This window comes from Diabrotica undecimpunctata, chromosome 5 (assembly GCF_040954645.1).
Source record: "Diabrotica undecimpunctata isolate CICGRU chromosome 5, icDiaUnde3, whole genome shotgun sequence".
Lineage (NCBI taxonomy): Eukaryota > Metazoa > Arthropoda > Insecta > Coleoptera > Chrysomelidae > Diabrotica > Diabrotica undecimpunctata.
In genome coordinates, this window is record NC_092807.1 from 96,579,663 (window position 1) to 96,601,593 (window position 21,931).

The 21,931-nt window shown below is 33.0% G+C and overlaps 2 protein-coding genes across 7 annotated transcripts in view; one reads left to right on the forward strand and one right to left on the reverse strand.

Moving 5' to 3' along the window:
* Tob (Transducer of ERBB2) overlaps positions 1–21,931 on the reverse strand; it is a 242,177-nt gene that overhangs the window by 23,653 nt on the left and 196,593 nt on the right. Inside the window, exon 1 of one of the 6 annotated variants that reach the window (XM_072532295.1) lies at positions 5,341–5,443. The exons of the other annotated variants lie outside the window; for them this stretch is intronic. The gene's annotated coding sequence lies outside the window, so the exon portion shown is untranslated. Of the gene's footprint in view, positions 1–5,340; positions 5,444–21,931 lie in introns of those variants that run through there. 6 annotated transcript variants of the gene reach the window in all.
* The window catches only part of LOC140442378 (uncharacterized), an 87,363-nt gene continuing 83,532 nt past the window's right edge, over positions 18,101–21,931 (forward strand). The window contains exon 1 of the mRNA XM_072533452.1: positions 18,101–18,218. Coding sequence (XP_072389553.1) covers positions 18,101–18,218 — 118 coding nt within the window. The remainder of the gene's footprint in view (positions 18,219–21,931) is intronic.

A 21,931-nucleotide genomic window follows, 5' to 3' on the forward strand; every position in this document is an offset into this window, starting at 1 on the left:
TCAAGTAAGTTTTTTTATATGAAAGGCACCAACATATACTGGATTACGTAAAAATTAACTCGCGAAATTATTTTGATGTTGAAAAAAATGTCCAGCAACTGTAAAAGTTACATACAATCGGTACAAATTGGTTTTGTACACTGAAGACACACAGGTTTTCTACATCGGCCACAAAGGTATTTTGTCATACGGTTCTTCTTGCGAGGGCACAAATAACATATTTTTCGCTTCTCTAGTACTAATGGTTCGTTATCATCTACTTGATTATTCTCAGTAATTCCAAGAATACTCGCTATACTGGCACGAATTAGCCGCGGTACGTGAAAATTACCCATTCTTCGCTTCATATGATCTTCTACTAATTGTTTTGCTAATATTTTAGCAAAAGCAGATTTTTCTTGTATTTTAGAATTTTTTTTGTAACTTTATATGCTATCAGATTCCAAATAAACATCATCTTGTACTTGATCAACATCACTAGCGTCACTATCTAATTCGTCAAACCACTTCAAAGCTGTATCTTCAAAATCAGTATCGGTAAAACGGATTTTTTTGATGGACCGGACATGATTGTAACAAATACGCGACGTTTTCAATGAAACAAAATGTAACCTGAAGACGTGCCGTCTAACAGATTAAGTAAAACTGATTTTCGGTTATAACTTTTCCAAATATGCGTATTTCTTTACCTAAGTCGGGTCACTAATAGTCAACGAATAATATAAAGAATATATGAAGTGATGTGCCGATGGGCGGAGTTATTTGTACAGGGTGTTAAAAATTCTTTATGCTGTAGTCTGTCAGACGGCACGTCTCCAGTTAATGAATATATATATATATATATATATATATATATATATATATATATATTTATATATATATATATATATATATATATATATATATATATATATATATATATATATATATATATATATATATATATATATATATCCAACTTTCAGTAGTTCGCGCCATCTTCTTTGACATCAAGGTACAAGCACGATTTAGTAAAATCTGTTCCTCTGGGCTATTACAAATTATTACACAAGACTAAGTTATTTCCACAGGTTTCCCGAAATTTGAAGAAAACTAAAAATATCTCTGAAAGTAATCAGCTAATGAGTTTAGGTATAGAAAATAAGAAAATCGTAATTTCCTTTTGTAGTTCACCCTGTACATGGATATTTGTCAATGATTTCTGTTAAACTTAATTTGAATACAACTATTTTTCAATATGAGACTGTTACGAATCACAATAAATTTTCATTGATTTCAGTCTAATTCTACTGGTCTAAAACTCAAAGAGAGAAACGGTGAGGTACTCATCTCCATTTTCCTTTTACTGTTTTTATGAGGAAAATGCCAAAGAATAATACTTTTAGACACATATTACACCCCTATCTCTCTTTCTTTCGCCCTCTCTAACCAACTACATAACGACATGTAGGTTGGTAGAAAAAGAAAAGATTTACCATTATATTTCATATAACTTGCTGGTGTTTAAGATATTATGGAAAAAAGAAAAAAGTGATCGATTATTTATTAAATTTATAAGTATTAGTAATAAAACACAACTTACACAAGAAATCATAAAGCAAATCTTAAATCTTCCTCTAACTATCCTCTGTTATAACAGAAACTAACATCAAATCTATTCCATAATCGTAGTGAATTAATGGTTCTGTAACTCTCATTGAATAATTATCAGCTTGGGATGCTGTGAGTTCGACCCTGTCCCGAAACGGGGAATCTCCTGCGACAACATGGCCTAATTACAGCAGAAGAGAGCGCCTACATGGGAAGCATGGTGCGCTGCTGGGATGGGGACGACAGGCAGTGGGCAACGTGACCTACTTTTAAATTTGTCACAAATCTAGCGGGCGCTCCGCTCCGCTGCTGATGATGCCGCCTTCTTAGAGTTGGGCGGAACTGTTACAAACGTAACTATCAGAATTTTGCATTTTTGTTTGATTATGTTACATCTACACACTGATACTGATTTAATTTATACACTGCTTCCAACTGAGATGTAAGTAGTCAGTTAAGTATTAATTACATTATTAGAAAACTTCATCAATAATAATTGTTTTTTTATAGTTCACCATCTCGTTTAGAAGAATAACTTTTTTTACATTGCACCACCATCATCACCACTTACAATAGATTGTCTAAATTAGTTGATTAGTATGATATTAGTTTATGCAAGGTCCCAAAGATGCCGTAAGAGTGATGTATGATACCAGTATGCATCTACATTTAGTTTCATTGTACTGTCTGATCCTAACATCCCAAATATCTAAACTTTTTAATCATTTCACTAAGCAAACTTACCATCTTATATGAATTAGTTTAACTGCTTTAAATAAGGCATATTAGATACTTTGCCTTTAAAATGTATTCTTTCTCTTTTCAATAATCCCCAAGAAGACTTTTGCTGTTCTACAACTACTTTCACCTCTCTTATTTAACGAATACTTGTATGCTAAATCCCCTCTCAACAACAAAATTTCCTCTCGTGTACCATGGAAAAAACTTTTTCAAAAACAAACATCACTTTAACTAACTATCCAAAGCACGACACGCATTGTTTAACTCTGCAACAATATTGTCTATCTCCATGTGAGATAGATGTTTGCTTTGATCAGATATAATATTTTTATTTTATTTAGCGTATGTATTCTAATAGTACGATAAATACACATATACAAATATTAAAATAAAATAAAACTAAATATTAATGTCTAATTTATACAGAAATTACATTGCTTCTGGGGAACATTCTACAATGTCCTGGAGGTTTTCACGGTAGGCAGGATTTGGGAAGTCTGAAACACAGTGCTTTATGACCTGTTTAGATGATAGCCTCCAGTTGGACCCTCCGCACAGCCCCATTTGAACAGCGAGTCAGCACATTTACCATTTCCCGTACATATGCGATTAAGCCTCGCCCAGGGGGGCCGGGGAACATTTGATCCGATGAGTCTTGAGATTTCTAGATTTCAGTCGCTGGTACTTTTTTATGATGTGTGGTATATCTTGATGGATTGGTAATTGTACATTGCCAACAATTTTCTGGTACTCTCTCGCTAATGCTGCCGTACGGCGTAGATCTGGTGGAGAAATATTACTCAAAATAGGGAACCATCTCACTGGGTTGATTTTATTGTGCCAGTGATAATTCCCATGGTTTGATTAAGTTAGATATCAATTTTGTTGGTATGTGCACTATTTAACCATAATGGTGCACAATATCCTGCCACTGAAAAAAATAAATCTATCGCAGAGGTCCAAAGTGTATCTGCAGAAGCACCGCAAGTTGTTTCACCAAGTTTTGATATTATATCGTTTCTTTTCTCAGTTTACCGGCCGCGTTTGTAAGATGACTTTTGAATGTTAGTGTTCTATCAAGTGTGACACTGGGATTGTTGTTATGTTTGATAGCTGTGTCATTTAGAGTTACATTGATAGTATCTCCCGCAAGTCAATTCAGCAGATAAAAGAGATAGCTTTCAGTTTTGCTTGTGTTAGGGCGTAAGCGCCAGATCTTAAAATTGCTACCTAGTGTAGTTAGATCTTCGTTTAGAGCTTGTTCTGATTCGTTACTTTTATCTTGGAAGCCAATGGTCAGAAACAATATATCCTGACAATTCTATGAATAACTTGCAATGTCACGTTTTCGAAAAATATCGTCAAGAACTCCATCAATTTGCATCGTTCTCACAGACAAGTTACTGGTAATGCTTCACGCCATAAACTCACTAACATCGATATATTGTTCTCCATCTATGTAAGGTTTGTTAACTCGATAAAAAATATTCTTCTTCTTTTTATGTAGACAAATGTGCCTGTTTTCAATGTGCCTTCAGTTGGTTGTCGTCCATCGTTTTCGTCGTCTTTACTACTGTATATGTTGTCATTAGGCTTATATAATCGTTCCATGCTACTCTTCTATTCTTACCCAGTCCTTGATGTTCTTTATTTTGCATCTCCGTCGTATATCTGTACTTCTAGTCCTGTCCCATAGTGTCTTACCATCGATTTTTCTAAGGATTTTTGTCTCTGCTGTTTCTAACATCCATTTTGTCCTCTCTGTGTCAAGTCTTGTTTCTGCCGCGTATGCCATTATTGGCCTGATGACTGTTTTGTAAATTCTGCCTTTCGTTTCTTTCCCGATATTTTTATTTCTCCATATTGTTTCATTCATAAAATAAATATCCAGAATATACAAATTTCTCAATCTAGTCATCTCTATCCTCTATTTCTCCAGTTCTTCGAATTCTCGAATTTTATGTCCAGTTAAACTTGGTCAGAAAATATCGGAAGTAAACGTGCAACTTTTAGCTGTACTAAACTTCCTGGGAAGAGTAAGATTGTATGAGCTACTGTACACTAAGTAACTATCGAAGAACATAAGAAAAGGGGGACACAATAAATGTTATATGTCGACTTCCTTCAAAAGTAATAACATAGACAGAACGAGAAATAGTTGTTAGTGGTACAAGTGGTACAGTACAAACAACTATAAACTGCTACGACTCACATGAAAACAGGAAAGGCACCACGATCCAATAGAATACTTAGCTTCAATACTTAGCTACAATAGAATAATAGCTTCTTGTACTCACACTATAGATTTTAAAAATGTTTTATATTACTATGTATTACCATACTCTAAGTAAATAAATAGTTTCTATATTGCAATTGTTTTTTTCGATTGAAAGACGATAAAGTGAAGCTTATTGATAGCACGTGGCAAGGCCACCAAAAGATAAAGCATTAAGTATCATCCCTTGATTAACGACCCATCTCTACACCGCTACGACCGCTGCGTGTTATTGATCGCAATACTACGCAAGCCTTTACAGTTCCGCAAGACGGATGATATAGCAATAACAGAAGCGGCTTCGATATTGGACCAAAATAAACAAAAAATATCGCTAAAGGGACATTAAATAAATGAAAATAAGATGGAAGAATTCTTATAAAGGAAATATTACTCGATAGTGGATGTCGGTAAACAAATAGGTATTTGTTTTTGATTTGCTTTTTTCTTACGTCCCAATTTTTATTCTATTTGGGACAGATGAACAAAATTTATATTATTTCGAGAGTAGCGAAATATAAAGGACTACAAAGGACTTATTATACAGGCACACAACCATCGCACATTTGTCTCGCTTGGACAGATACACAAACCACACAGAAAGACATCACAGACCTTATTATTGATTCAATCACGTGATTAACTTAATCATTTACATCTCAGACAATTAAGTAGGACAATATTGTGTAATGGATGCTAATATATCTACAGGGTATAAAATGATTAAAACTCACCGTTAATCCAAGAAGTCGACACATTTCAGACAAAACTACTTTCATTATAATTTGGGGAATCTATTAAAACACATTAACTCGTTTTAAAATGAGTATTTAAATTTAGATAAGTTGACTAAATAATTGTTTACTGAATATAATCAATGACTAATTAACAAACTGAACAACACGCAAAAATGTTGACTATTGAATTTACTTATGACTCAAAAAGAAAATTTCTATCAGCAAAATCATCGATTTAGTGAAAAATATGAACATTAACAATTACAAAACAAATGCCAAAAACCAATTAGCCAAGGCTAACGCATAGCTGGACGTAAAAGACTAACATTTGGAATTTTAATTACCCATTTTCTATCCTTTTACAACATTATTACTTAAAAACGCTTAATATATCACTAATCTCCTCTGAGTTAAAACCCTTAATATCTATTATGTCTATATCCTTAATATCTAACCTTAAGTGCTGTCATATGCATTATAGATTCTACTTGTTTCTGTGCGAATTATTTCGAAAAGCGTTTAAATATTCCAAGATTTTAGAGACTTAATGATTTTTGTTACACAATAAAAATCTACAATCATCACAGCAAGAAATCTTCAGTGTTTACGTAAGACACCTTCTAATTTTTCTTCTGTCCTAGATCTGTTCAAATGCTTTCTTTTTATTTCTTTCAATAGTCCTGATCTACATTGTTTTTGATCTAATAAAGCTGTCAGTGTTTATTTCTACATTTGAAGACGACCGAAATTTGCACAAAATAGTTCAGTTGCGTGATTGGAGGGAAATACTTAATCATGTAGAATATAAATAACATTTCGTCAACGATCCGACAAATATACTGGCTGATCACATTCTTTCAAAAAAATGAAGGATTGAGGAACAGGAGAACGATAGTTCAGGTAAGTCATGCTAGATTTGGACAAACAAGCTCATGTAATTATTAGATATTGGTGTAAACTTTTTGTTATTTGCATAGCTGAAATTATTCACTTTGTTTATCTTAGAAACCAAGAATATATCTTTAATTACTATTTTCGTTGGGAATAAGCAACGATATAAGTTTAAAATAAGTTTATTTTTGACGTATCGATTTCAAAATATAAAGATTAATAAATTATTGACGGGTATTCTGAAGTTAAGAAATATCAAAAATAAACTTATTTTAAGGAGTCGATGTTTTGACCAGCAAGCGAGAAAGACGTGTTTTAGGCACTCATTTATCGTGCTAGTTAAATAGTAATTATTGAAGTAAATTTAAAAGTAATTATGTAAAAAACTAAGTGAAGGTGATTTGTATACTGAATATTGGAATCGTGAGTAGATAAAATATACTTTTTTTCATCTATTTGGATTTAGATATTTAAGTAAATCACTGCAATTAGTTATAAGTATTATCCAAGTTTCATGAACTGGTACCACAGCGAAAGCTGTGAAACAGCACCGGTTTTAGTCGGATTTTAAATCCATTTAAAAGATGTCATCTTCCAGTCAGCTAACAGAAAATGCATGATACTCAAAAGCAGTTAGTCAACCACGTAGTATATTAATTCCAAACAGAGATTAAGCTATTCTATTTAATACTCTAGAGAATTATACAATTAATGACTATTTTGAAGGATTGAGTCAGCATATAGAACCAAAAAATATAATTTTCACATCCCGTATATCAAACGGTAGAATATACACATATCTATCATCTAAAAACCTAGGAGATAAATTCATAGCAGAAACAAAGAAGATAATAGTGAATGGAAATATACTAGAAGCGAGAAGATTAATAACTCCATAAGTCCGGTTAATTCTGTCCAATGCATGTTCAAGCATACCTTCTAACTTAATAATGAACGAATTAATAAGACTAGGTTTAAATTTAAACCTAGTTTAGATTTAAGAACATGGTTTAAGAAAACCTCAACGGAGCTGTTTCGAGCCGCAGCGAGCAAGGTTATGATTGCCAATATGATTTCCAACATCCGAAATGGATAGGAACCAGAAGAAGAAGAAGAAGGTTTAAATGCTCTCTCAGACATATACCTACGGATAGGAGCAACCAATCCTGTCTTCAGTCATATTCTAAGCTTCCGAAGACAAATTTTCGTTTCACCTTTTCCATACAACTTTGTACTATCTGAATCTTTTATCATCGAATTGGAACAAACATCATACCGCATATTTATAGCCCAAAACGAAACATGTTTCAAATGCAAATTAAATGGACACCAGGCAGCTAATTGTCACCAGCAAATATTTCACCTTCTAACCATCCTCACCATGATAGTGCAATGCAAACAGAAATGAGACAAAATTCATCAATAAATCATACCCAACAAGATAATGTACAAAATACTTCCACAATCTCAAATACCACTCCCTCCACACTTACTACGTTTTCTCAAACCACATTACAAACAGTAGCAATTCCAAATTTATCAATAAACCAAACCCAACAATGCTCACTACAAAATACATCTATCACTTCTTTAGTTAACACTACAATCGCAACACCTATATCGTCTGAGTCATCCTCTAATACTCAAAAACATAAATCAACCTCACCCGAAACAAGTCAACACTTACCTCCAAATAAAAATACACATAATATTAATTCTCAAGAATCCAAGTAAACTTCGAACAAAAGCAACCGGAAAAGAACCCCAGAAGATGCAATCACACCACCCGCCGAGGAAAACTTAAGCTTCAATTAAAGAAAAAAAACTGATGACAAAAATTTAAGAGATGAGATACCAAATCTCCAAACATTACTAGAACCAGTTGGAGAATATGTATGTAGAAAGGGAAAAGCAATTGTTAAGCTTTGATCAATAATCAACGTAACAAAATTCGACAAAAGAATCTACAAAAGAATGATAACCAAAAGCACCAAATTAATACGAAAACTTGGCACACATAGGTTTACTCTCCTCAGTGAAAACTTCATCGTCGGAAGAAGATTCCGACTCATCGGTAAATAATTCCTCTGAAGAATAATAAGATCACTGTTGACTTCATATTTGTTCCATCACATTCAGGTATACAAGGAAATAAAGAAGTAGATGAACTAGCCCGCTTAGCGCCCTTTAGCCAGGACTCTCATTCTTATTAATGAGGTTTCTTCCAGTAACTTCAAGTCAGAAATAAATTATAAAGTGTTGAGTGCGTGGCGGAATAAGTGGTGCATCGCAAGGTAAACTCAAGGAAATCGAACAATTAGTGAAACCGTGGCTCCAACAAACAGCGAATAGACACGACCAAGGGAAAATAGCGCGTTTGCGGCTGGGACACAGTGATTTGACACATAAACGCCTCTTTGCGCGGACTGTGCCGCCAATGTGTGAGAATTGTCAAGTAACTCTCCGTGGAGCATATTTATGAACTCGGTGTAAAACATATAAAGCAGCAAGAGGGAAGCACACTATCCCAAATAATATAAAGGAAGCCTTAGGAAAAACATGAACATTAAAAAACACAATAGGTTATCTTAAAGACTCAGGACTGTATCAATTATTGTAATTTTTTCTCACTTTACCTGTATTATATTTTTAAGGTCGCTAATAACCCTTGTGGTTACAGCGTAAATAAATAAAAAAAACTTATTTTAAACGTAAATTGTGGCTTATTTCCAACGAAAATAGTAATTGCATTAATATGTCACAAGAAAATAGCTTCAGAACAGTATTAAGAATATATCTTAAGAATATAAACAAGAAAAATATAAAGAAAATATAAGGAATTCAAGGCTACTTGTTAGATGGAATATATAAAAAAGAGGAAAGGTCATTGGATAACATTAATGAAGGCTGAGTCTGTTAATGAATCAATAAAATCAATTATTTACAGTATCTTGAGGGTTCAGAACTAATTAATAAATTACGTAAACTATACGTTATTAGAACGTTGATTTCTAGTTTGAGAACGAATTGAATTACATAAAGTATAGAATATCGGTCATAAAATTATATTTCTTAAACAATAAAAGTGTAGTTTGCTAAATTTATAGTGCATTTGAAAAAGATTGATGGCACAAAGTTTATTGCATGTGAGATAAAACCCAATATAACTTCATAAAACAGTGACTAGAAGGTTTTCTAAAATAAAATATTCAGCATTTTTTTGAAAATGTTTGGATTTTACCTAAAATTTATAACATACCAATTTATTTCAATTCTTGTTCTAAATTTTGTAATCATTTTAATCAACAAATGATATAAGTACGTAATCTCTACAGGTACAAAATATTTAGAATTTCCAAAGAGGAGAGGGTCAATTTAAAAGCCCTCAACTTTCTTCGAAAGGACTAAAATTTCCAAGCGGCAGAACGTGTTTTGCAGATTGTGAATCATTTTAGTTAAGATTAACAGGTTGTGTTTGTAAAGTTCTGTGATTACAACACGAAGAATTGTTAGTTCTATAATAAAAAGCGATATTAATAAGTGAACTTGTGTAGTTCAGATATAACAAGTGACCACAATCTAGTTCTAGCAAACATGAAACTCAAGTTAAAAAAATTAAAAAAAAACTGCCAAAACACCGAGAATCAATCTGAGAAAATTAAAAGAAACTTATATATATACCAACAAATCTAAGAACAGGTGCACAAAGAAGTTCAGGAAGTAGAAAGGCAAAACCAATTGACAATGTTTAGATAAACATTATTAAAATAGTAGACATTAATGAAGACGAATCTTTGCCAAATATTAAAAGAGATTAATTGTGGAAAACTTTACGTAAATTAGGATTCGTTTATGAGAATATCATTAGAAAATCTGCGCTCATAGAGAAAAAAGAAATTATTTTTTTGGGGAGGCAATATTTTAAGGGAAATTCGAAAATTGAGGAGGGAAGGCAAAAAAAGACAAAAAAAGGGATATGTCGCGAGGAATACTACAACATTTAAATTTCAAGATGTTTGTCAACTATTATCTGACTCCATATCAAAAATTTCATCTGACAATTGGCATAAAGCTATAAGATAAGTCATAGCAGAGGAAGAAACATTCTGGAAAACTAGATATGTTAATAGAGGAAACAATAGAACCAATTATTATTTCTATGGCGAATGAAGAAACTGATGATGATGATGATGCCTCCTTATCGGAAACAGACAACTTATGTATTTAGGTATGTAACTATATATTTATATTACTAATTATAAGTTTATATGACGCTAGTATCTGAAATATATTTATTATTAAATTGTAAAGGTCACACATTGCAAGAATTGTGCAGCGATATCGTTAGGGAGGTTGTAATTCCGGCCATGGTTTGGTATGCGAGAAGACCCGACCTCAACCCAATAGAACATGAACAACAAATATATTAATCTATTGTTTTTGAGAATAATGAAATTTGGGATCAAATTGATCAAGATAAACTAAGGACAGTAATTCTTAGTATGAGAGATCATTGTCAAGCATTAATAAACGCCATAGAAGGCAATAGTCGCTTCTAATTAAATTTTTTTGAACTTTAAAAAAATTCCATTATGTTTTTTTTATAATGTCAATTTCTCGTAAAAACAACATATTTTATTTTAGTTCTTCTAAAAACTAAGTTAAAATTAAAATTTTAAAATTATGCGTTAATTTTCACTTCAAAAAAGTGCGACTATCAAAGAATGTGTTTATAATAGATTTTTTAACAAAACTGCACCATCATCACAGTTTAGCAGAAATATCAAATAATAAATATCAAATATAAATATAAATCAAACAATAAAGTAGATAAAAAATATTTTTCTGCTCTTATTTAAAAAGGGACTTGAGGAAAAAGAAATATAAGAAAAAAATACTAGAAAACAGAACGAAATCGTACAAGGGTTTCCGGGTAGGTACTTTTATATTTATTGCCATATCAGATGAAATATAACAAAGTTTAATTTATTAAAAACTTTTTGGTGTACCTTATGAATAATCACATTTAATTGATAAAATAAATAAAAGCCAACAACCCGAAGGCAAGATGAAATTCCATCCGATAAAAGGAACAAGATCCAACTCAAACAGGAACGCAAAGCAAAGTACACAGTTTGTTGAAAACTTTTTTATACGATTGCCCCGGGGTTTAAAATGTCACTCACAAATATCCCTACACTGGAAATCGGAAAATAAGCTTTTCCAATTTTTAGAGCGTTTCATTTAGGTATTTTTTAAGTTCTAAGAATTCCCATTGGACGTTCTAAATCATTTGGGAAACATTTATTACAAATTTTACGTGGATTTCCTGAAGTTTTCGTTGGTTGGTTAAAGTTGGTTGATCTCTACGGCTGCGTTTGCTTTTACGTCAGGCAAAATGAAAATTGATTTCGTATTTTTATTTTAAACTGTAAAGTTTACTGTCTAAAAATTCATATATTTCGCAAGGTATTTAAAATATGATATCGTCATCATTCATCATTGTAAAGTAAATTTCCCTAATAATTTGACATGGTAGTTTGTTACAATACATGTTGTTCATATTTTGATCAACTCGAAGGACCAGGATTATAGAAGCGATAGGTTGGTTAAATATTCGTCGGCGGCCTCAGTTCGGTCTATGGCACCTTATTTACCAACTTCAAAACGCTGAATCGCGTAAAAAGCTTAGTACTCTATAATAATTAAAATCTTAAAACAGCTGATACTACAATTTATTTTTTATTTCATATTCTAACGAAATGAAATACATCTAGTGTCTATATTCAAGGGTTATACTAGGCGTAGACGATAGGATTCCAGTAGAAGGCCTGGTTGAATCAATGCTATGTAGAATGAAAACTAAAATAGAATTGCTTAAAGAAGAAAACTGTTATGAGAAAGGGATAATATAGAAAGAGAAACTTTGGAGAATGTGTGTAATGTGAGTGTGTGTGGTGGGAGATATAAAGATAAAGAGCAAGAAGCCGGGCGTTTTGATGAAACTAGAAGTTTTATTTTAGCTCTATTAAAAAAACGATTTTAACAGTAAGTTGTTATTCTCAGCGATTTTAGAGTTTTTACAAGAAAATTCAGAGTAGTGGGTAGGTACGAACTCCTTAGATAGTCCTATCAGGGATAATGAATCATTCCCTGCCCTCCACAGATTCCAGGTGTTTCTTGACCCGGGAAACTAGTACCTGCTCAGGGTCCCTTGTCCAGGGTCACGGATGAAGATCACAGCAGCATTCAAGGCGGAGAAGGATACCTTCGGTACGGCGAGAATGGCGGAAGTGGCACCCCCTAATTTTAGGGTTAATATAAAATCAGTAGCGTCTGACCCAGAGTGGACGGCTACGAACAGCGTCTGACCCAGAGTGGGCGGCTGAATATACACTCACCAACCCGTCTGACCAGCGTGGTGTTTTATGGTCAACACGGAGTTGGTTTCTGGTTTCGAAAAAATACGCTTATAAAATTGAGGAATACGTAGGAATAACAGAAAAAATCGTTTTATTATTCATAAATATCAGGGAAAAGGATATATATATATATATATATATATATATATATATATATATATATATATATATATATATATATATATATATATAAATATATATATATATATATATATACTAAATGGAAAATATTTTGTACAGGGAGAAATGAACTGCATGGTAACACTTTATTATAGAAACATAACTAACAAATTTATTCTCTCATTTCTCAACAAAATTTTCCATTTAAATTTTCTCCGTATAAAATCTTTCAAATCTTCCTGAAAATCTTCCCATAAATATTAATAAATACCGAGAAAATAATAAAAACTTTTTCGCATAAATAGATCGATCTAAATGCAAATTGTTTATCCAACTTCCTCAATTCCTAGCCTGTTCCCTTATCCTACGTTATGTTGAAAGCAAGTCTCTGTTTATTCGGGAATGAAAATTAATGCACAAATTCCGCACTGTAAACAATAACTCGCTATGTAGAATTCGGTTTTATATTTAGATGATGGGGTTATCTAAAAGCTTTAGAGTGTTCCTAAATATTCGCAGTAACCTGTGGTAATGTTTCTTTACGACGATTACATATTCATATTAAGAAGAGATAATATAAAATATATAGTACGATAGAACTCTAAGCAAAGATGGGCTGTAGATATTTACAAATTTATGTTCTTCGGCGATACATGTTCACACTACCTTCTTAAAATAGACGTCAACGAAAATGATTTTATATTTGTAACAAAAAAGCAACATCCTACGCTAAGGAAAATCCAAGTATGGCTGGCTACCTCACTGAAGTTTATTACTTGACCCGGTCATATAATTACTGTATACCAGTGATCTACCTAAATTAGTCACATTCGCTGATGATGCTGCTGTAGTGGCAACAGAATAAATGTATGAACTATTGCACCAATAAATGGCGAATGATTAATACAGATCTGTCCACAAATACTTTTAGACGAGGCAATGACTTACCAATTTTCCGCAGAAAGATGAATCGCTATAAAACTGTTTGCATTCGATCCGGGAAAAATGTCACGAAAGTTTGTGAACAAAATCCATGGTAGTAAAATGAGAATTGCATTTTGTGCATAAGGAAAATGCATTTCCAAATTGCATAGAAAATGAAAAATTTGGAACTAGAAAAATATCAACAGGAATGCGTTCAGTTTTGTTAGTCGGATGTTTTCGAGGTCGCTGAACACGAATATGATAACGACGATGGTATTTGAGCTACATAGTGCTCGTCTGCTGGAGTTTGGACAGTCATTACTCGGGGTGTTTTCATGTGACATAGCTATCGTGCGTTTTTTTTCTCGCTCTATTTTAAATTATTATGAAAATCACCATTTTTTTTATCTAAAATACTAAAAAAAATGAGTTCATGTTTAAAATAAAGCAATTTTTTAATTGTGGCGTGAAAAATTAATTTTTTTAATGCTTATTAGATAAACCCAGAATAAGAAAGACATTGAGTGATATATACTGAGTGCCAAAAAGTTATATACCTACATAATTTTAATAATTTTTGGTATACATGTTTAGTGTCCCTTATTATTAAAATGATTAAATTTTCAGCTTGATTCGTCAACTTACTCCAGAAATTGGTTCAATAATGTATTGGGGATCTGCGATTTCTTATACACTCATTGACTAGGCATTGTTCTGACGAAGTGATCGAGATCCTGGTGAGCTACCTCATTCCAGGCTACTGAAACTTCGTCATCAAGAGCTGCTAAAGTCTATGGAGGATGTTGCAGATTCAAGAGCCTGCTATCTATCATGTCACAGAAATATGCAATTGGATACAGATCAGGTGACCGTGGTGGTCAAGGTAAATCGTTGAAGTAATGTTGATCCATGATTCTCTAACAACATGCGGTTTTGTATTATTCTGCTAAAAAATTGGGTTTTAGTGGTGTTTAGGTACAACATAAGATGAGGTTTCACTATTTCCTGAATATGGAATTGTCTATATTGTGCAATTCGTCCAATTGTACGAATATTTAGAACTATGAAAAAGATCAATTATCTTATATAGAAGAAGATGAGGAAGAAATAAATTTCAATGACACGATTATTTGGTAATCATCTTTTTTGATATAATTAAAAAAAAATGTATTAATATTATTTAATAAATCATATTTTAACTTTTATTTGATACCACACCGTCACAAAAATCTTAAACAACAAATTAACATAAAACTTCAGGAGACAAGGTGCACCCTGGGCACCAAATACCTTGGAGACCATGGCTGTTGAAGTAATTGGGTTCTGCAACGCCACAAACCCCTCGAATAATAACTTTTGACTGATTTCAAATAAAAATTACATAAAATTCCAGGAGGCGATGCCCACCCTAGCACCAGGTAGCTGGAGGGCCATCTCGGTTATAATATTCGGTCATATATGGGGGAAAACCCTCTAAGTAACAAAATTGAACTCATTTTTGTTGACATTTTCCGAGTTGCAAATTTTTCATTTTCTATGCACTTTGGAAATGCATTTTCTTTATACACAAAATGCAATTTTCATTATACCACTATGAATTTTGTTCACAATCTTTCCTGACACTTTCCCGAATCAAATGCAAAAAGTTGCATCGCGATTCATCTTGCTGAGGAAAATTGATAGGTACCACGCCCATTTACAAATAAAATAATTTTAGAAAACCTTGTATATGTTAATAACCAAAATGTGGCGTACGCAAATGAAGCAAAATATCTTGGCATTACTCTTGATAAAGAGCGTCGTTGAAAATGATGCGAAAAAGAAAGAGAAGAGCATGATATATGAGATGCACTTATGTCATTTATCGTAGACTTAATACTTGAACATGATATGCACACCCAAGCAGAGTGAGCTTTCGAGCTAGGAGTATTACAGCCTTAGGTATGGTATTGGCGCAATGCCGTACCTGACTTATTTCGTCCAATGAAATGGGTACGAAGATAGAAGAAAAAACAGATAGCCCAGAAGAGGATTCTGCGAACAGACATAACCAAGCTTTTTTGCCACAATCATATTTATACTCGTTCGAGAACAGATATTTAAAATTATCAATCCAAGCTACTATTCTGATTCTCAACGTGTAATTGACAATGAGCTGTCAACGATCAAGTGTCATACTGTTAAAAATCATTAAGATAAATAAGGTTAACATTGTATACAGTCTATATGGACCGGAAAAAGTTAAAATTAATACAAACATGTTAAGAAAGTTCGTAAATACTTTTAGTGGGTGGATGATTTGAATAATCCACTTTATATTTGATGAACAAATAAGACCTCAGATTTCGTCAAGTAAAGATGTGTCGCTTTTTTCTCTTAACTAATTAACATTGAAAAGTACCTGCACCTGCTCCCAAATAATGCATTATCCTCGAGAATTATTATATATCTTTACAATTCTTCCATAATATATACATTACTTGTTTACAAGTTTAACTAGACAATCTATATATAAGTATATAATGAATGATTTGGTAATATTTTTCTCGTCTTGATAAAGCAAAAATCAATAATATAAAGCGTCGAAATTAAAGCATCCCTTCCTGTTTCATCAAAGCGATCTGTCTTTAACTTTAGTCTTTTATTCATCCCCGTTTTCCATTGTCGCTCGAGGCCTTACTCATTGATCTCAAGCTGATTATTATTCAATATGGCACGTCGGAAACAAAAACGAGTTTGGGACGTTCTGGGACACGCGAAATGTCAAAATATTATTGGAACGTTTACGAAATTTATGACGAGAAATATTTTATAGTATTTTTTATGAAAGAAGGTTCTTTTTACTGTTCAGGAAGTAATAAAATCTCTTACGAGATTCTTATGGTAAATCATTGATAAATTGCGACAATAAAATGATCCTTCTACTTTTATTTTCTACACAAAAGATTTGTGTCAAGCAATGCACTATTTTACACTCACAAATCTTTACTTTTATTATCTTGTGTCTTATCAAAATAATTAAGACTGAATTAGAGTCTTGAACTGATTCCAACTGAGTTGTTACATAATCGATGGATAATATTATCTTGAATTTAATTCCATTAAATGCGTTTTTAATCTCTATATCATGCTCTAGTTTGATAACTATATAACTTAGGTATATTAGGTTAGGTGTTAACCTTTTCCACTGCGCATTTTAATTTGATCCTGAAAAATATCATCAGAAGAGGTAAGGTTAGGTTAGGTTAGATTGCAGGGCAGTCTGAAAATAAAGAAGGAAACAGAACTAACCCTAAAAAGAAATGGATGTTTGGAGAAGATCTGCAGGAAGATCTTGGAGGTAACGGATAACCAAAAGTTAAATCAGGTAAACGACTTTACGATAAAAAAACAATGGGGCCGTCATGTGTAGCAGATGACGAACGATTTCCAAAATAACTGTTAAATTGGGTATCGCCAGGACATGAAAAATGTGGAGGCCCACGAAGAAGCTGAAAGGAAGGCGTCGATAAAGAAATTAAACACAGCAACATAAACTTAGATTTACATTATATTTAGTGAAGATCTAGGAACAGCTAGCGGTTTAGTAGTGAAATACGTAGAACTTTATGATAAAAAACTAAACAAAATTTTTAAAACTAAACGTCTTTAGACGAGTATTGGAATGCCAATCAAACAAGTTTTTAATTCATTATTTTGCTTTTTTTAAGTAAGCGTAACATTACGTTTAAAGGATAATTTGAGACACCTAGTATGTCTTTTCATTTAATTAATTCAGAGATAGGAATATCTGTAAGTGCTCATAATTCCTCCGGTACGGAACCAAGAGAGAAAAGACTGGCTTTAGTATTTTTACAATCGGGAAATTCTGGATATATAAAGCAGCAACGCCGTCACGCAATGTTGGGTGTTTTATCATCGTTACATTTTTCGCCGTATATTTTTATCTAAAGACCAAAGGCAGCGACCAAATAATACCTTTATATTATCTGACTTGTTTTGTTTCCTCATCATCGAGTAATCCGTAAAGTACGTTGACATAAAGCTGGGGTATTTGCGAAAATGTTTATTTTCGATGTAATTCAATCGTTGTTTTTCTTGCCGCTTTTCTTCAGTTTCCACATTCACAACCTACGCATTTTCCTAGGTGATAAACAGGCGATTTGAAAAACGTAGTATTGATTTTTGTTACTTTTGCTTTTTGACTATACGCCTACAAAAAATCACTACATTCTATTCCTCTATTCCATACAAAATCTATATATATATATATATATATATATATATATATATATATATATATATATATATATATATAATGAAGGCGCAGAGAAGGCACAGAAATTGAAAAAAGACCAAATTATCTGAATAAGAGATGACGGCATCCGGGTATCTTCGACATGGAGAGCTCTCATAAAGAAAATCACGCCAACCTCTACCCAAACCACGTCACCATGGACGGTATAAATAAACCATCCGATGTTCCCAGTAGCAGTAGTGCATTGATTATTGATCAGTGTAGGAGTGTCTGGGGGCTTGGGAGACTGAGACCTCGGAAGCCCTGAAGAAGACTTCAGAGAGGATGTCAAAAGTTCGGCTCAGAGATAATCGACGAGGTTCAAACCGGAAGCCTGTTGAGTTATTTTTTATTATATATAATATTGCTTACTAGATGGAGATTGTCATCATAGATGTGATATATACATAATATAAGTGGCATTTACACAAAGAGTATTGTACAATAAACTATAGTGAATATTATTAAATTAAAATACATATTAAAATCCAAAACTAAAAAACTAAATTTTTCAATCTCTTCTTTTTCGTTGGAACAAAAACAAGAGATCCAACCAGTTGGTAAAATTGTTGAAGGAAAAGAGACAGACTACACACGTTTTTGTTATATATAGAAGTTATTAATCAACCAACCTTCTTGTGTTCAGTATTTCCTCATCACTTACTAAATTCCGTTCATTTTTGCTATTGTAGTGTACAGATTTTCTTTGGTAACCCTTTTAATCATATTTCACCCCTTTCTTGTTATATGTTTCTTCTAATTTCTCTATTTTTAAATCTGTTTTATGCATTTCAGTTTACCTTCATTGTATTTTTTTCCTTAATCTTATCATTCTCTTGGTTCATTCACTTTGTTCGTTGTATTTTCTGTCTATTTCTGGTGTTTGTCTTCTATCTTCTTTAAATCTCAAGTTATTTCGTTCATCTATTTTATATTCCCCACCGAACCATTCTTTGTATCTATTCCTCTTTTATATTACTGGCTTGCGCTGCTTTGGTCATACATACTTTTATTTACATCCATGTTTGTTCAATATTTCCATTTTCTGCAATATTATCTAATTCTCTGGTGACTATTCTTTCATATTTACTTTGTTCTTCTTCATCTGACACTAGTCTAGTAGGTTTAGTGGCTTTAAATATACTTTTTTTTGTTGATTTTTAAGAAATGTACATTTTCCTACATCTTTTTCTATAAGTAAGTGATCGATTTGGTTTACAGTTTTCCCATCTGGCCGATCTCCATGTTCTTTGGAAAGTATATTTTTTTGTGTTGGAATTAAGTGCTCGTAATGATCATATTTTTTTCTTTTGCGAAATTTATTAAGAAGTGATTTTAAAAAATAATTAAGGCGGTCGATGGATGAGTAATATGGTGAGAGCTAGAATCTGCCTGCTCGGTGATGTTCGTTCAACTAAACGGCGTTGAAATGAAGGAAGCCGGAATATATAACACATACGCATATTTGCAAACCCATCCTAACCGTATAAACCTATTTCTGTCTAACTTTTTCAATACTGAATTTTACATAATGTGTTATCAATAGCATAAACAAGTTTTACACTTTTTTAATTTATTTATCTATTCGAAAATTGGTATACGCAGTTAACGAAAATTTCATAACAAACAAACTAAAACTTATGACGTTTACATTCAGAACGAACTAGTCAAATAAACATTTACAATTTGGAGGTTACCAGGCTGACTAAATATAACTTTAAAATGTCGGAAAAAGTCTGCTTTATTTTCGGTTTTCTCTGAAATTTTTATTGTGCTTTTCAGTAAAATGATTGCGTTAATGAAATAATAGTGGAGCTTTCCAATCAGGCTAAATTTGTAGCATTCCAAAATCCATTCATAAGTTGAGCTAAGTACTTAGAAAGAGTAAAGAGCGGTTTTCACACTACGTCTTAGGCTAGGCGTACACACATGGAATTTGGACGGTCGATAAAAATTCGATCGAACTTTTGTCGACGATGCTTTGCACGAACACTACACAGCATTTATTCGATGACGTTTGTTAATCCGCAAACGACGTTTGTGCCGTTTGAAGATCGATGCGTAGCACGCTTACATTGTTTCATCGCACCACCAAAGGAATTTGTTCGATCGAACTTTTATCGACCGTCCAAATTCGATGTGTGTACGCCTAGCCTTTTGGGACCGGACGAACCTTATCGAACAAAATGTGGCGTATAAACAGCAAAATATACGTCTTGAAGATTTGAAATACATTCCAAGAAGAATTCAAGAAGAACTGATATAATAAGAAACATTATGATACGAGAACTAATAGGACAAAATGAAACGTATAGATTTCTGTTTGTGTTAAAAATAAAGATTATAGTAATAAAAAAAAACGTATATATGAGGAACTTACTTGTTGAGATCGGTTTATAAATGAGCTGAAGGCAGTGAGGGCATGAGTTATCTCTGGAACCTGAAGAAGACATATACAAACCATCTTTGTGTTACATCGACCTATTGAAATTCTTAAATGATAAAGATATACCAACGATGCCACGAGACACTATAAACGATGCCAAGGAGTCTCAGATGATATCTGAGAGTTCCTGTGAGTCTTTCATTGGGTGTAACGTTCAAAGCTACTCTAAAACAAAAGTTCATTTAAAATTACTGTACAGAGGCCCCCAGTGTCAAAAGACAGTCTACGGTACACACGGAGTATGGTGGCAGTGCGGTATATATCAAAGATACGTTTATTGCAAAAGCCCGGAAAGATATTTCTAGTTTATCAGAAAGATCGGCGTTTGAGTGTTTCCCTGCAGAGGTGCGAATTGATAAGAAGACGATTGTAATCCTATCCATCTACCGAATAGAAAACCCACAAGTTTTAGTAAACAAAAACATTTTGTGATTTAGTTGACAAGGCCTCCGTCATTTTTCTGGCTGATGATTTTAACTTAGATATGCTGCTTCAGGGTGCGAGATGACCCTTTCAAATTAATGTCGAACAAAACAATCATTGCATTTTTATCTCCCGTTTTAGACGTCAGTTTTTATTTAAGTCAGTTAAGCCATTTTTAATCATTCTCAAGAATATTCTACTAAGCGATATATTCCAGACCTAAAATTTTTTTTACTACAAACAACTTATTTAGTACCTAGTTCACAGCATGGTTTTTTCGCAGGGATATCCGTTAAATGATTTTATATCAAAAATTTTAGAAAAACTAGAGGAAAAGATGAAAACACTAGGTGATTTTTTTGACCCATCTAAGGCTTTCGATGCCTAGATCATGTTCTCTTATTACAAAAATTACATGGTTATGGAATACAGGAATGAACAGGAATTTAAGGTTTACTCTGAACCGACCCATTTAAAATTGAGCATACCACACGGGAGCTTCTTGAGACCCTTTCTTTTTTTGGTCTCTATAATAAACCTTCCAAATGCGGTGATTAGTGGTTACCCAAACCTTGTAAATTTTGAGTAAACGCCGATTACTCAAGTGCAATGTTTTTGAAAAAATATTAGTAACACTCCTCACAGTGGCAAAGCAAACCCTAGTCAAGGCTGAACAGTCTGTGGAAATAGGCTGTTGCTTAATACTGATAAGACAGTTTTTGTTTACTTTAGAACCAGCCAGTCATGAGAACCGTTAGCAGTCAATTTTCTATCACAAAACACAGAACTTGCTAGATCAGTTAAATTTCTTCGTCGTCGTATTGACTATAACCTGAATTGGGGGAAACAAATACATGATGCGACAAAAAAACTGAATAGAGCCTGCTACTCATTAAGAGTGTTAAAGAGCTATCTAGACCAGGGGATTTTAGTATCAGTATATTATGCAAATTTTTATTCTGTTATGCGATACGGAGTAATCTTCTGGAGTGCTGCAAGCAGTGGATAGCTCAACGATCTTTATAGTCAAAAAAAAGGCCGTCCGGGTGAATTTAGGAATAAAGG